The sequence below is a fragment of the Armigeres subalbatus genome, chromosome 1 (assembly GCF_024139115.2).
Source record: "Armigeres subalbatus isolate Guangzhou_Male chromosome 1, GZ_Asu_2, whole genome shotgun sequence".
In the NCBI taxonomy this organism is placed as follows: Eukaryota; Metazoa; Arthropoda; class Insecta; order Diptera; family Culicidae; genus Armigeres; species Armigeres subalbatus.
In genome coordinates this window covers 100445129-100461790 of record NC_085139.1, presented here as the reverse complement: position 1 = coordinate 100461790, position 16662 = coordinate 100445129, and the positions used below count along the sequence as shown (strand labels likewise).

General features: G+C 40.7%; 1 protein-coding gene across 8 annotated transcripts in view; it reads left to right on the top strand.

Moving 5' to 3' along the window:
- Positions 1-16662, top strand: part of LOC134203588 (protein phosphatase PP2A 55 kDa regulatory subunit) — a 183137-nt gene that overhangs the window by 82831 nt on the left and 83644 nt on the right. For 6 of the 8 annotated variants that reach the window (XM_062678488.1, XM_062678482.1, XM_062678471.1 and 3 more), the window contains exon 2: positions 11054-11831. The exons of 1 other annotated variant lie outside the window; for it this stretch is intronic. In XM_062678488.1, coding sequence (XP_062534472.1) covers positions 11825-11831 — 7 coding nt within the window. In that variant the 5' untranslated portion in view covers positions 11054-11824. Of the gene's footprint in view, positions 1-10946; positions 11832-16662 lie in introns of those variants that run through there. One more of the 8 variants, XM_062678475.1, reaches the window with a different exon arrangement.

The following is a 16662-nucleotide window of genomic DNA, read 5'->3' as shown; positions in this document are numbered from 1 at the left end:
TTTCTTCATACTTGCTGTCAACCCGTGATGAAGAGGTGTGCGCCGCCTTTCAAAATTTGTTACGCCGCTGATCTATAATTTTCCACGCCGATTCAAAATATACTCACCACATCTAACTCACTACAGTAAAGCACATGTGGCGATTGGGAATATCAAGCATCCGCAAAGTAAACCTTTAAGTGGTCTTGTTATGTAGCGGTTATCACGCTTATCTAGAAAGTAGGAGGTTGAGGGCTCGAGTCCTTCCAAGACACGTGGATTCATTTTCGCAGAATTAATAATGGCAGAAAGGGCCATTTGGTGGAAATGAACATTCAATTGAAAGTGCCGTTATGCTGAACTGGTTATTGTGACGAAAACATCGTTCAGCCGGGAAGTCATTTGGCCAAAAATGCCATTCGGCCGACTGGTTGTTTTGATTCTTCCTGCCAAAATACCCAATGTACCAAATGGCATTTTCAGCCAAACGACCATTCCGGGTAAACAGCATTTTCAGTCAAATGACTTGTAAGGGCAAACAACTTTTCTGACCAAAATACTAGTTGTTTGGATGAATGTCTAATACAAGTTTCGAGTAAACGAATCTCGGCTAGATGACTTCCGGTTTAACATGTCATCGGCAAAGTGACATTCGAACAAATGACTTTCGGTCAAAGGACGGGAAGGGACGAATTGGTGGAGGCCACATGGTCGAGAGGTGTTTTGCTGAATTTATCATTCGAATGCAATTTATCTGGACGAAACTATCGCTTAGCCGAAATGTTCATACCAATTAAAAAAATGAACATACGGCCGAAAATATCGTTTGGCCGAAAAAGTCGTTTAGTCGTTTTATTTAGGTCACTTGATCGAAAATACCGTTTGCCGAAATGGTCGCTGGTTCGCCTCTGATCTGACAGAAAGGTAATTTTACCAAAAAAGTCATTTGGCCAAACGGGTCGACATTTTTGACCATAACACCCGTTCAGCAAATGACATTTCCGGCCGTATGACTCATTTGGACAAATGGCCATTTCTGTCAAACGACTATTTCAGTCGAACGGCATATTCGGCCAGATGACTTATTCGGTCAAATGACCTGTTAGGGCAAACGCTTTTGCCAAATGAAATTTTCAACTAAACCGTTTTTGATTTAATAACTGTTTCCCCCGAAAGTTTTTTTTTCGGCTCGACGACATTCAGCTTAAAGTGGAATTGTAAAAGATTTTCTTATGGACAATGTAAACTCCGAAAAAAAATTACGTTCAAATCTTGAAAAGTTTTCCGTGTTTCACGTAGAAATTCCGGTGTTTAAGTGAAATTTCCGAAAAATTACCTTTGAAAATTCTGAAGAATTTTCCATATGAATTTAATAAAAAAAATGCGTTTAAATTTTAAGAAATTTTCTGTTGAAATTTCGAACCATGTTTCGTTCACCAGATTTTTTTGACGTAGGACTTACGTCTCTCTTCACTATACCGGGTGTCATTTCAATATTTCTAAATCGACCGCGTTACGCTGTGTTGAAAGATTTTGACTGATAATAGCGTTTGTCCCAGTGAACGGATCTCTTCGGAAAACCCCTTAATCGACAGATCTTAAGTATGCCTTTCATATTCATACTTGATATGACCCAAAAAACTTGTTTCAATAGGCCTAAAACTGTTTTCGAAGCAAAACATTGACTGCACTGAAACCTATAAATATGGGTGCCGCTTGTTCCTCGCGTCATTTGTTCGCTTGATTCTGATGGGTGCAGACGCAAGCGGATAAGCTACAACTGCGCACCAAAATAAGCCATAAAGAGGGTGACGCAATTTTTCCTTCTCATTCTGTTCAGAACTTCCAACGGGATATTATCATCATCAACGATGAATAAGTCAGTTTTTTGACGAACATCAAGTGGAACACAGCAGCAGAAGAAGCAGCCCAGCCTAGACCACACACCGCAACAGTGCCGAGGGGTCTCTGCTCGGCAGCAGAAACGAGCCGAGACCGGCCGACATCAGTATTGAGCCGAGACCGGCCGGCATCAGTGTTGAGCAGAGAAAGGTGAAGAGAGAAAAAGAGAAAAAAAGTTACAACGTTCTAGAATGGTTTCCTGCCAGAATCTCCCTTGGTCAACAAGTTTCCTCTGAAAGAGTTAATTTCCGGCCCTTATCAGGGCGAAGAGAGTTAGTTATAATTTTCGCAATAGGTTGGAATTCGTCGCTTTTACGGCGGTATTCTAGATGAAATCGTTTGTGTGTGTTTTGGTTTCGAGCAAGAAACTCCACGGTCAGCCAGTTGCTTTTGAAAGAGTTAATTTCCAGCCCTCATCAGGGCCAAGAGAGATAGTAATAATTTTCGCAATTGGTTGGCATTCATCACTGGTTCGTCGGTCGCTGCATTAGGGCAGTTTGCATCCCGCTGGTTTCATTGGGGAACCAGCACACGTCGCACACCCCAGAGCACCCAGTTTCAGTTTCACAGTCCACTGCAACATGACGCAACAGATGGAGATAGAAAATGTATGCCATCAAAGCAAACGGTTCTTCTGAGAGCCACTGATACTTACTAAAGAGTTTAATATTAAAGCTTTCAATACCTTTCGCTTTAAAAATAGTACTTTTGTGCCAAATTCAATCTTCTAGAGATAAAATGTTATACGCAAGTAGCAGATTTTCAAGATTTTCATGGCCAATTAACAATATCCCAAAACGGAATGCTATGAATCGATTTTAACGTAGGACTTACGTCTTTCTTTACTATACTGTGTGTCATTTAGATTTTTGGAAATCAAGAGCGTTACGCTGGAAGGGAAGATTTTGAACGCTACTAGCGCCTTTATTAACGATGAGCTATTGAAAATTTCAATTCTTGTCAAAGCCAGTAAAAATTGTATATGTAACCAATCCCGTGCATTCCTAACACGGACATCAGAATGCGGTATGTCATGGGCCTTCGGGTCTACCGGAAGATTTTCTTTGTGTATAAAAGAAGCAGTGCCTACCGTGTGCGAGTCATAACAATTTGTGACAGCAGCGCGTACTGACGTGCTTTTTGCTCGCGCATTTTTCGTTCGTTCGTTCGTTCGCTGTTTACCTTCACAGCGACAGCATGCAGTCACTAGCAGTAGAACTGCCGGTGGGTCTGCGAATATGCATGAAAGAAGTGGGCGCATTTTTTTGTTATTCTGTGCTTGATGATGGTCGGATGCAGTGGTGTCGGTTGCTATGGATGCAATCGCCCATCGCATCGCTCGGAGTTTGGTTTGGTTTCATAATCCACATGATCCCGGAATAGGTACGAGTCATGTCATATGACCATATGTTAAGTTGTGCTTGGTACTAAATGACACGTACATTAAAACATGGTTCAAAAAAATCAACTACACTGATGAAAATAAAAATTTGATTAAAATAATTACTTTCATTTATTTGCAGAAGGCATTAGCAATTAAAGATGCACAATCAGCAATAGTGTTAATATCGCTTTCGTTAATTTCGCTGTATTATAGTAAATCTTTAAAAACAATTCCGCAAAAAATAATTTCCAGAAGAATATTTAAATAAAGTTTATCTTATTCGTTGTTTTTCATGTTCTGAGAAATTGTATTATTAAATTTGCCATGTAGACTCGGAGTTTGGAATCAAAACATTAAATAATTTTTCGTTGATGTATTATCAGTACCTCCTCTATTTTAGTAGGGTTACTGCTCGTTGACTTGTTCTTATTATTGTGATTTTTTCAGCAGTAAGCACGCATGTTAGCAAAGAGAAGCAACGAAATTGGTGCTGTATTTCTTTGTTTGGAAAACGGGATAGTTCCCCCAAAATAGCACATTTTGCCCAAGTTTGAAAATTTTATAAATATAATATTTAAATTTCAAATACTATCATCAATAAGAAATCTATGAGTGCCCTACATTCGCTTGAGTAAATAAGGGCTTAAAAGTTAGAAACAAAGCAATTCTAATTATGTATTTAATTAGGGAATGACAGCTTTGGCAGGTTTTGTTCTTTTATTGTCAGGGGGCTTTTTGACTGATTATGCTCAAATTTGGCCTAAACATTCTTTGCATATCAAAGAATATTGAGGCCAAATTTCTTAAAATTTGGTCGACAAAAACCCCCCTGACAATAATAGAACAAAACCTGCCAAAGCCGTCTTTCCCCCTATTAGTTTTATTTCCAGCAGTTTTGAATAAACAAATTGCTAATATTTCTACACAGCATGGAAGTTGTCGTTTCCAATATCAATACTATAATCAAACTCCATAGATCCAAAAATTAGAAGTTAAATGTAAATACGCTACGTTTATACAAGTCCTACGTCTACTCGCGGTTATGTTGAAAACATTACCCATTGCTCGTTTTTTATTGAAATCAACATTTTGAATTCTGTAGAATTTTCCGTGAAAATTCCGAAGAATTTCTTGTGAAAACTCCTTAATGTTGCCTATAGATATTTCGAAGAATTTTTTGTGTATCTATATAGGGGGAATGACGGCTTTGGCAGGTTTTGTTCTGTTATTGGCAGGGTTTTTTTTAATGACTGACTAGGCTTAAATATTTCCTAAGCATTCTTTGCATATCAAAGAATATTGTGGCCAAATTTCATAAAATTTGGTCGACAAAAACCCCCCTGCCAATAATAGAACAAAACCTGCCAAAGCCGTCTTTCCCACTACAATGAACTTCTGTCTGTCTGAACCAATCTATTTATTTATTTATTATCAGACTAAGGCCGGAGTGGTCTGTGCTGCACATAAAAGTCTTCTCCATTCACCTCGGTCCATGGCTGCACTTCACCAACCTGCGGAGGGTCCGCAAATCGTCCTCGTTACTGTCCGACATTCTGGCTACGTGCCCGGCCCACCGCAGTCGTCCGATTTTCGCGGTGTGAGCGATGGACGGTTCTACCAACAGCTGATGCAACTCGTGGTTCATTCGCCGCCTCCACGTACCGTCCGCCATCTGCACCCCACCATAGATGGTACGCAACACTTTCCTTTCTAAACCTCCCAGTGCGCGTTAGTTCTCCACGAGCATCGTCCAGGTCTCGTGTCCGTAGAGAACTACCGGTCTTATAAGCGTTTTGTAGATAGTCAGTTTGGTACGGCGGGGAACTCTATTCGATCGGAACGTCTTGCGGAGTCCAAAGTACGTGCGATTTCCAGCCACTATGCGCCTCTGAATTTCTCTGCTGGTATCGTTATCGGCGGTCACCAGTGAGCCCAAATACACGAATTCTTCAACCACCTCGATTTCGTCACCACCGATAGAAACTCGTGGTGGGTGGCTTACATTGACCTCTCTTGAGCCTCTTCCTATCATGTACTTCGTCTTCGACGTGTTGATGACTAGTCCAATCCGTTTAGCTTCGCTTTTCAGTCTGATTTAGGCTTCCTCCATCCTCTCAAAGTTACGTGCCATGATATCAATGTCGTCGGCGAAACCAAATAACTAGACGGACTTCGTTAAAATCGTGCCACTCGTGTCAATTCCTGCCCTTCGTATTACTCCCTCCAAAGCGATGTTGAATAGCAGACACTAAAGACCATCACCTTGTCGTAACCCTCTACGCGTTTCGAAGGGACTCGAGAATGCCCCTGAAACTCGAACCACGCACATCACCCGATCCATCGTCGCTTTGATCAACCGTATCAGTTTATGCGGAAATCCATTTTCGTGCATTGGCTGCCATAGCTGGTCCCGATCGATTGTATCATATGCGGCTTTGAAGTCGATAAATAGATGATGTGTGGGCACGTTGTATTCGCGGCATTTCTGCAATACCTGACGTTTGGCGAACTCCTGGTCTGTGGTAGAGCGTTCACCCATAAATCCCGCCTGGTACTGCCCCACGAACTCTCTTGCAATTAGTGTGAGTCGGCTGCATACAATTTGGGAGAGTACCTTGTAGGCGGCGTTCAGAAATGTGATTGCGCGGTAGTCGCTACAATCCAGCTTATCGCCCTTTTTGTAGATGGGACACACGACACCTTCCATCCACTCCTGAGGCAGAACCTCATCCTCCCAAACCTTGGTAATCACCCAGTACAGCGCTCTAGCTAGTGCCTCACCACCGTGTTTAAATAGCTCTCCTGAGTTCTGGTAGTTGGCCAACGGCTTTGTTGTTTCTCAGCTGGCCAATCTCCTCCTGGATTTCCTGGAGATTCGGAGCCGGAAGTCGCATGTCCTGCGCGCGTGCTCTTAGGTTCATTAGGTTCATTACCATACCCCCACCGTTGTCTGCCACATCGCCATTCACGTGTTCTTCATAGTGCTGCCGCCACTTTTGGATCACCTCACGCTCGCTCGTAAGAAGGTTCCCGTTTTTGTCCCTACACATATCGGGCTGTGGCACGTGACCCTTACGTACGTACGTTCGTGATGTCGTGATGAATTTACCGTCGATTAGAACGTGGTCGATTTGGTTTTCCGTTACTTGATTAGGTGATTTCCATGTGGCCTTGTGGATATTCTTGCGGGGGAAGAAAGTGTTTCGGACTACCATTCCACGGGAGGCTGCAAAGTTTATGCATCGTTGGCCGTTTTCGTTCGATACGGTATGCAGACTACCCGGTCCGATGACCGGTCTATACATTTCCACCCTTCCAACCTGAGTGTTCATGTCACCGATGACGATTTTGACGTCCCGCTGTGGGCATCCATCGTATGTCTACTCCAGCTGCGCATAGAACGCTTCTTTCTCGTCGTCGGATCTCCCTTCGTGTGGGCAGTGCACGTTGATGGTGCTGTAGTTAAAGAAACGGCCTTTTATCCTCAGCTTGCACATCCTTGCGTTGATTGGATGCCACCCAATCACGCGTTGGCGCATCTTTCCCAGCACTATGAAGCTAGTTCCCAGCTCGTTGGTGGTGCCACAGCTTTGGTAGAAGGTAGCCGATCGATGCCCGCTTTTCCACACTTTCTGTCCTGTCCAGCAGATTTCCTGCAGCGCTACGACGTCGAAGTTGCGGGGATGTAATTCATCGTAGATTATCCTCTCGCAACCTGTCTGTCCTAGCGACTTGCAGTTCCATGTTCCAAGCTTCAAATCGTGATCCTTTTATTCGTCGCCGAGGTCTTTGCCGATTGTATCGAGTCGTATTATCTTCTATGTCGTTCGTAATGTTTGTTTTTAAAGGCGGCTTATTGGGCCTGCGCAAACCTCCTGTCTCGTCGGAGGGCCGCCATGTCAGGGCTGTTTAGTGTCCCACCTAACACCAGGACTTGGGCTTGTGCGCTTTGAGCGGCACACGGTCGCTTTAGTGAGGCCTACTTGCGGATACATGCAGCTTTTTATAGAGGTTTAACAGGGCCCACTGTCAAACCCCACCACATCCTAGGCAAGTCCCACAACTCGCAGATGGCCTGGGGAGGGATCGTCAAGCCCTTGAACGTAGTCCCTGCTGCCTGCAGACTAGCAAGTGCAGGGTGCAAGTACTAGGGAGCTGTTCACAAATTGCGTTATGCAAGAAGGGCGGGTCTCAAGTCAGGAGTTATGGCTCTTACAAAGAAAACACGTCCTTACAAAATGTGTTACGGAGGGGAAGGTGGTGGCCCGAAATTGCTAAAACTAGCGTTACATAATTTGTGAACAAACCCTAGACGTAATGATGTAGCGTTAAGTTACACTATGGTTGGCGAAATGACTAACCTAAAGACGGGTTATCTTCGAAACGTTTATATATATCGTATAATGATATATGATATTTCAATCAAACGCTCTCCTGTTATAGTTGGCAAGTATAACAGAAGTAGCATTTTATTCATTGTGACAACGACAAGCAGATAACAAGCTTAAGATAGTTCAGAAGGTAATAATACATTTCAAGATGGACACCTGTTGCAAGGATTACTAAACTTGCTTAAAAACGATTTGGAATTCTTCCTGATTACTAAATTAGTTGCTGTAGATTTGAAATTGGCCAGACAAACTACCCGATCTAGTGGCAATGATTTGGAGAGGAAAATATTCGAATGATTGATCTTAGTTCAATAAAGTTTTCAAGAAAACTCACTGTTAAGACTCTACAATTTCAACTTTTTGCTATATTACTTAATTCATGCAAGGCCAAAACAATTTGGATACTAATTCATATAAGGTACCCCGGGGCAAGTGGGACCTAAAAAAACGCTAGTTCAGCAAAATCGCTGAAGCATATTTAGAAAACAGGGTATTTCAGGACATTAACCACGGATACATCATTATATGCTTCCGTTGTTGAAGTGTAGACGTGTTGTAAGCCATTTATTCAGTTACAAAAATTTTGTTAGTGACTTAAATAAATTTACCTGTGGGACCCACTTACCCCTTCAAACGGGGCAAGTGGGACCTATTCTGTTCTATACTGTCGAACGAAACTAATTTGAAAAATATAGATATAATGCTCATGTAATTTCTGAGTCGTAGTATTTCAGATCATGGATGGAGGTTTATTGCATGCCAGACTTTTGTTTTTGGCAAAAGAAAGGGATTACAATGTTAGCAGATATGAAATCAAGACAACAGCTTACTTTCTTACCAAATGTGTTAGATGGAAGAGATGAGCAAATCTTTGTTCACTTTTCGAATGAATGTTTCTCTGTTTAACACAAATTATTACATAAATTAGAATCTCAAAAGGAACGTTTTATTCAGGCGGTGTTGTAAATTTGTAACAGAACGTAATGGCCAATTTATGTCTTAAGCACTTTATTTATCTTAAAATCTGTTAATCTGATGCAAAGTTTAAAAATAACAAAATACAAGACAAAACCTGTTGATCTATTGTAGAATAAGTAGATTGTTTGCACTGTAAACGGAAAATTTTGCATAGTTATAACCATTGCTTTTTTCCAGGAGGCAGATAATTTTCGGAAAGTATAATACTCATTTGGTAAATCAACTGTACACTACTTCTTAACAACTAAACCAACGATATCAACTGCATTTGAATCAGATCCATATGATATATGAGTGTCGAAGTTATTTTTCACTAGACAACAATCTAAAAACAGGTAAAATGGCTCTATCAAAAATGTTGTTCAAATATGTCCCACTTGCCCCACGTATGTTAAAAATCAAGGGAAAGTGAAAATGGCAGATTTTGGCTTTAATCAAAACTTTTAAATCGTTTTTGATGTCACACAATTATTTAATTGCTCAAAATATTCACTTTCCACATCAATGATGAATTTAGGAACGACTTTTTTGTTGGAAATCCATTGAATTAAAATAAAAGTGATAGATTTTGCCGGTAGTTTAAAGTCATGATTAAACAATACCATTAGTATGGTGCCGCAAATGGTTTTGATTCCAAATTTTTTTGTGTCAGGCGAATTCGTTGATAATTCTGCTTCATCTTTCTAGAACATTCTTCTTCTTCTTCATTGGCATTACATCCCCCACTGCCGCCTCGCAGTTTCACTTCTACAGTTATTAACTGCGAGGTTTCTAAGCCAAGTTACCATTTATGCATTCGTATATCATGAGGCTAACACGATGATACTTTTATGCCCAAGGAAGTCGAGACAATTTCCAATCCGAAAATTGTCTAGACCGGCACCAGGAATCGAACCCAGCCACCCTCAGCATGGTCTTGCTTTGTAGCCGCGCGTCTTACCGCACGGCTAAGGAGGGCCCTTTTTTCACATAGCCCCAATGATTACCTAAAACTTTGCGAAGACATCAAAGCGATCGGACAAGCCGTTTTCAAGTTAATTTCCTGTTTAAAGTGTTCGAGGTGTTTTTGCTTAGGCCCTTGTCAAAAGTTAGACTAGAGTCAAAATGGCAAACCAATAGGGCACTGCACGGACTGCTTTGTCTCTTTCTTGCTGCAAAGAAATTAGAAAACAACAAGGCCAGTAAACGTCAAAATTTATGAAGAACAAAAGAGAAAGAGATATTTCCGTGCAGTGCCCTATGATGCAATTTATGTTTTTTCATCACATAGATTGTATATGCAAAATTAAGCATAAGGCTATCTGACGTTTAATATTCTTTCTCTTGCACGCGCACGGAAAAGATAGGATTTGAAGCGTTTCCGTATGAAAACAAACCCTATCTCGTCTGTGCGCGTGCAAGAGAAAGACGATAAAAGCCAGATAGCCTTATAAAATCTCCCCAGAGACAAAATTTTTAGAATTTTTTTTTCGAACCCTCTTGAATTAAACAAAATGTTCAGAAAACCTCCTAGACCACTGTTTAGAAGTGAAGTGACAGAGAAGGGGAATGCGCTAAAAGATATTTTAGTTACAAGATAAAGATTGTCGCTGTAGTCATTGTAACTAAAATATCTTTTTATGGGCTTCATAAAAAATAATCGAATATTTAAAGCTCTGCTCTACTGGCAGCACTGAATATTCACGTCTCAGCACCGTGTATTTTCACCTCTCGCGATGAATGATGCGAATGATGGAACTTTGCCATTTCATTTGTCATCAATCGCACGAAACGTAAATCGTAGTAAAATACACAACCAGAAGTCGCTCCACGAATTGCACTACCACATGTCAGCCGGTGAAGAGAGCGAAGAGAGCCAACCAACAGATACTGTATAGTGAGTGGCGGTTCTCAAGCCGAGTTTTTGCGAATCAGCTTTGTGCAAAGACGTCACGCGGTGTTCGTGTGTGAGTTTTTTTCGCGCCCCGTTCGCTGCGGAGACGGCGGCGACCTTGCCCAAGTGTGTGCGTGTGACAGCAACCGACATCGATGGTTGCCAATTTTTATTAATAATAATTTTGTAGGTACTCTAGTTTATGGAAATAGTTGATTGGTTCTGCCAAAAATCCTTATAAACGTGTATTATTCGGAAAATTTACACGAAGTAATGCTAATGTCAAAATCCATACAAATACAGAATAATATAATATTTGGCAACACTGCGAACGTCATCGCCGTCATCAACACAAGAAACGTGAAGAGTGCCCCACTCACTGTAGCAGCAGATCAGCGTTCGGTGACGGACGACGAACAATATTCCGTTCGACGTTCGTTTTCAAATCGACCAAGAGAAGGAGACTAGCAAAACGGCAGCTCGGATTGTCCAAGAAATTATTGCGACAAAAGTGACGGTTTCCGTTTTCTTTTCCTGTAATTCTAGCGAGTGTTATTCCATCGTGTGTTCTGGTATGATCGCGAAGGGAATCGATAAGTGAAAAGTGGGTTTTTGCGAAAGGAAAAGTCAAACACGTTTCAGAATTTTGGAGTGCGTAAGTTCAGGCGAAGAGTGCAGCAGTGAGTTTCAAAGAAGAAGGAAGCAAACAACACGGCAGTTGTGTAGCGAAGGCAAAAATACAGTCCTTCTCTTTTGCAGTCGGTAGATTGTGCGGCGCAGGTGTGAGCGAGCGAGAACACCACCTGAAGGTAGTGGTGTCATACTGTGCGGTGACCATCAGAAGATCGCGTATTTCGCCGTTGTGTGCGTTTGGTGCGGCTGCTGTCGTGCGATAACAAGCCAGACGGAAGAAGAGCGAGAGAGTGAGTAGTGTTTCGGCAAAAAAATCGCAAGGAGGCAGGAAGCAGTCCCTCTGAAAAGAAAAACAACAACACAGTTTCACTGGTGAAAAGAAGAAAAAGGAGTTATTTTTTTTGTGCTGAACAGGATAAAGTGAAACGAGGAAAAATCGAAAGGAGTTTCGTTGAAGTGTACCACCGATTTCATGAGCAGGGAGTATCCTAACCGGCATCATCAACATCGCCGTCGCCGACTCCGGTTATTGCCGTGAAAAATAAGAGAAAAGTTTTGCGAAAAGGCGTAAAAGTTTGGGACGCGCGTTGATTGACTGCCACCGCGCGGAGATCACCGTTTGTTATTTTTGTTATTGTTGTATGAAGGAATTCTCCCGGGGTGGTGGTTGCAACGTGATTTGACATGGCCGGTGAGTATTTTCGGTTTTGTTTACTGGGAAAGGGATTCTACAGTCCGGGGGATTAGAAATTGAATAACAATATAAGAATTCAGACATTAAATTTTGAATATTTTGTATACTTCGTATAATGTTTGGACCCTTAGGACAAGATCAGCTTATTTTGGCGTTCGTGAAAAGGGCTTCATGCAAATTGCAGAAAATCAATGTGATATAACAAGCTCTATCTATTATAGAAAATCAATATAGAGTATTTACGTTACTTTCGTTTAACAAACACGTATACAATAATTTTATGAGGAAACTGACCACTATACTATCGAGGATGATTCATCTAGCCGTCATGTAGCCATTCACCATTCATGCTGATAAAAAATGAGTCATCTCAAGCTCTATCAGGTGAAAGGGCGAATGTAGCAAAAAGAGGTTTTTTTTCGTCGACTATCCATCTCTTGAATAAAAGGGAAAAGCAGACGGATTTGTTTGCGGTTTAACAAATCAGGTTGCAATTTTTCATTGCTGTACAAACAAATAATCCTCTGTTTGTTACTTCTATTTAAAATGGGGAAGTTGGCGAAGTAAACCAGTTACCTTACCAGTTTCTTTATTACGGGCAAATGTGTGCTTTGAAATAATTATGCCACATATTATTATCTCTTTTCTGGGCATGCGAAACACTTGGGAGTTGGGAGATTTATATAAAGAGATAAAATATTAGTTACAAATGCGGAAAATCAAGTTCTTTACTCTTTCTGTTTTGGTCATTGATGAATGGTATTCCAAAGTCATGGAAGAATCATGGGACAACATCTGAATATATTCTAAGAGAAAATGCCTTTGATAGCTGAAAGAATTTCTACGGAAAGGAGTCCTCGAATTATCTTCGAAGATAGTCCACATTTTGTATGTTTTCTTCGAGGAATTCCCCTGATTTATTCTCCGGATATCAAAAAACTTGCTCCGACACTGTACCAAAAACATTAAAATAAACGACAAGTCGAGTCAAGTACGAGACACTGAAGACGGTCTTACAGTTGAGGTCGAAGAAAGATTACAACGTGGTGGAATCAAATGGAATAGTACCAACTTTGCCATAAGATAGGGGAAGATATTCCACTAAACAAGCTTTAATAACCTCCTAACCTGTCAAACCTCCATGAGTCAATATTGAAGGCACCATCGACTCATGGAAATATCGAGATGTGGAATAGAAAATCTTGGGAAAGCTCTAAGCACAGTAACCCAGAAAATAATTTTTAGTATTGAATAATTTGCTTCCATGAGTCGATATCAAGTCATAGAACATCGACTCATGGAGGTTTGACTGTATGAACATATTTTCAGATTAAACAAATGCTGCCATTTTTCACAAAGTTATTCTTGAAATATGTATTTTACATTTTCTCTCATCATCAAACCAATGTTGTGTCTTTAGAATCATTGTTCTAATTTTCATTCTCTATAATAACTATTTATGTACGTTAGTATATCGAAATAAGAGACAGTGACATTCAAAACAAAATATCCTACGAGGGAAGTTTATTTTCTATCACGTGACTCCACCAGCAAAATCTACATCAGCTAGTTATGTGAGTGTGTGCTCTCATTACTCCTTATGCGCTTCGAGCAATATTCAAATTTGCATATGGGTAGAATACAACTTTGACATGGATTGTGCAAACTGAAGTAATTTGTTGATGACTCTTTTTGACATAAACCTATGTACTGTCGATATCATCGTGCAATATTAGTTTAGGATGTTTATCTAATCAATAGTATCAATCAAATAGGAACATATTCTCTAAATATGCTTATTACGAAATGAACCTCTCCGTGCAATGTTTTAACTTGTAATTGACATTATGATGATAACACGTTGCGTAAGTTTGGAATTTTCGCCTCTACATGTGTCGCATTCCTAAGCAAATCTTTTCATACTCGAGATCTGCTTCCTGTCGTTGATTTCTTTCTGCTATAGAATCTGCAAATGTCAGACAGTGGTGTATGGTTGATATACTTATAGCTCTAGCCGCTGCTATCAGCCTGTTTGTGTACTGACGAAACGCTTTCGTCTCATCGTCGTGGTTCCCTCCACCTCCTACGCTTAGGACAATGCGGTGGCATTTGTTTTGTGGATGATAAGCAAAACCGACCTGTTCGTCGGTGGTGGCTTCTCCTGTTCCATATTAATCGGATTTTCCATGATTATGTGTAACACGTGTGTGGATGTATGGGGATGTAAAAACCTCACCGGATGGGGATGCTCCTGAGTGTGTATAAATAAATCAACCAATCGTCGGATCTTCTTTTACTACCAACTCGATAGTCGTTCGGTGTATCGACCACAAGAAAAATGGGAGGAAAGAAATGGACCGATTTCGGCGGCATCAGAAAACTTGACTTCCATTCGATTAACCTTGCGAGAGCTTCAGCCTCGTAAATCGTTGTACTTGAGTGCAAGGTACTTTCTTTTCGATTATTTTTTTACGGTTAGGCTTCTTGGTACTGTATTTTGAAGTGGATTCGCCGAATGGCTTACCGATTTGACCATGGTGATAGTAATCGAAAACAGGAAGGATGATGTACGCCGGTTGGTTGTTATCGAAGGCACGTTCTTTCTCGGCATTAAGTTGGTGATTGTCGAAATCTGGGAATTGAGAATGGAATGCCTTCTCGAATATTGTTGCAAGTTCTGTTTTTGATGGGTAAGATTCTAAAAGGCTACACATTTTCTAGAAAAGAGGTGTGGGCGGTAATGGGTTTGTGCAATATTTCAGCGTAGTGCAGTTGACTAAATGGGAGAAAAATATTGTCGACATGCATCGACCAACTAGCCGAGGTACGTACAGAATTCTATACATCCTCTTGGAATTCGCATGATAAACCATTTCGCAGTTGCGTTTCCCTAACCTCAATCTACCTGTGCACTGGATTGAAATTTGTGAATTTTTGTGCCAAAATGCATCGAATCACTAGATTTTGATTAGCTTAAACGTCTCTGATCATTTTGATTTTTGATTTGGGCTGTTAAAATATCAAAATTATCGTAATTTCGTGATCGATTTGCAATTCGGGCGTATATGATTTCTGTAAACCAACAAACATTGGAAGGAGAAAAAATTTGCATTCTATGGAATCGATAAAATAATGGATTTGAAAGTTTATGAAAGTCGAAAGTCGAGGTGTCGCGATTAAGCGTACAAATTAAACTTTAACCAAGGATAGAGAGCTTTTTGAAATACCTATAAAAACTTAATACAGTGTGGTACGCAAAAATCGCTACGCATGAATAAAAGCGGACGCCATTATAAAACCACGACAACTAAATGTAGGGCACTACACACCAACAAAAATACATACTCCTAACCCCTTGAAGAAGGTTAAATAAATTAACCGAAACGTCGGATGTAGGAGCAATAAAGTATTTGCTACTTATTAAGACTGCTATCGCCGAAAGAAATTCAATCTTCATAGAAAAACTTCAGTCGTCAATTCCCAGATAGTTATTTAAAAAAAAATCCACCAATTTTGACTTTTCCGATTAATTTCATCGAACAAAACATGTCTTAATGAAATACGGATGGGGAAAACTTCTTTAAGAGAGCGATATGCTTTACTGAAAATGCATAAAAATCCCATGTTGTTTAGACCTACCTGTGCACCGCCGTGAATGGTGCTGTATTTCTCTGTTTTGCTATGAGATAAATATATGTTCAGTGAGATGAAAAACGGAACAGTTTCCCTAACTAAATTATTGAGGAAATTAGCCGAAAAATCCTCCAGGGATTCAAACCAGAAATTCCTCCGCGATTTTCTCCGAGAATACCTTCGCTCAACAATCATCTTTACATGCAGTATGTTGACACAATACAAATAAGCCTCCGTCGACATCCTAAACGATTCTGGAACTTCGTGAGCTCTAAGCGTAAATAGAACGAGGGTGTGCCTGCAATAGTATCCCTTGTCGGCGAAATAGCAACAACTGCTTCGGAAAAATGTGAACTTTTCGCAAAGCATTTTTCGAGCGTCTATAATACTGATTGTGCAACAGCTGATGATGCAACACTAGCTGCCTCAAATGTACCCGAAAATCTGTGTTACATTGGTATTCCACTCGTGACTGGAGATAACTTGCGAGTTGCTGCGAAAAGTGCATTGATGTACTTGCCATTCCGTTACGCTACATCTTCAACCTTTCGCTAAAGCAAAAAAAGGTTCCCTGTGCAATGGAAAAGATCCTTTATGATCCCAATCTATAGGCATGGTGATAAAAGCGACGTTGGGAACTACAGGAGTATCACGTCACTGTGCGCCGGCTCCAAGCTGTTTGAGATAATCATCAATAATTATCTGTTCGAACAAACGAAAACAATAATTTCAACTGATCAACACGGATTCTACCCTGGCAGGTCAGTAACAACTAATCTTCTTTACTTCACTTCAAGTTACATCAATCACCTAGAGGATGGGAAGCAAGTTGATGTCGTTTACACCGATCTGAAGGCAGCCTTCGACAAAATCGACCATCGCATCTTGTTGTGCAAGCTAGCCAAACTTGATACCTCGAACGCAATGCTGGAGTCGTTGGAGTCATATTTTCGCAACAGAAGACTTTGCGTGAAGAAAGGATTGCATTCCTCCAGCTGGTTCTCAAAGTTCTCGGGTGTACCTCAAGGAAGTAATCTTGTAGCACTTCTTTTTTCAATCTATTTTAACGATGTCGCTGTTCTGCTAGGCATTAGATGCAGATTTTTATTCGCCGACGATCTCAAGATTTATGTTGTCGTTGAATGTCTAGCTGACTGTGGACGATTGCAAGTTTTGCTGAATGCTTACGTCCGTT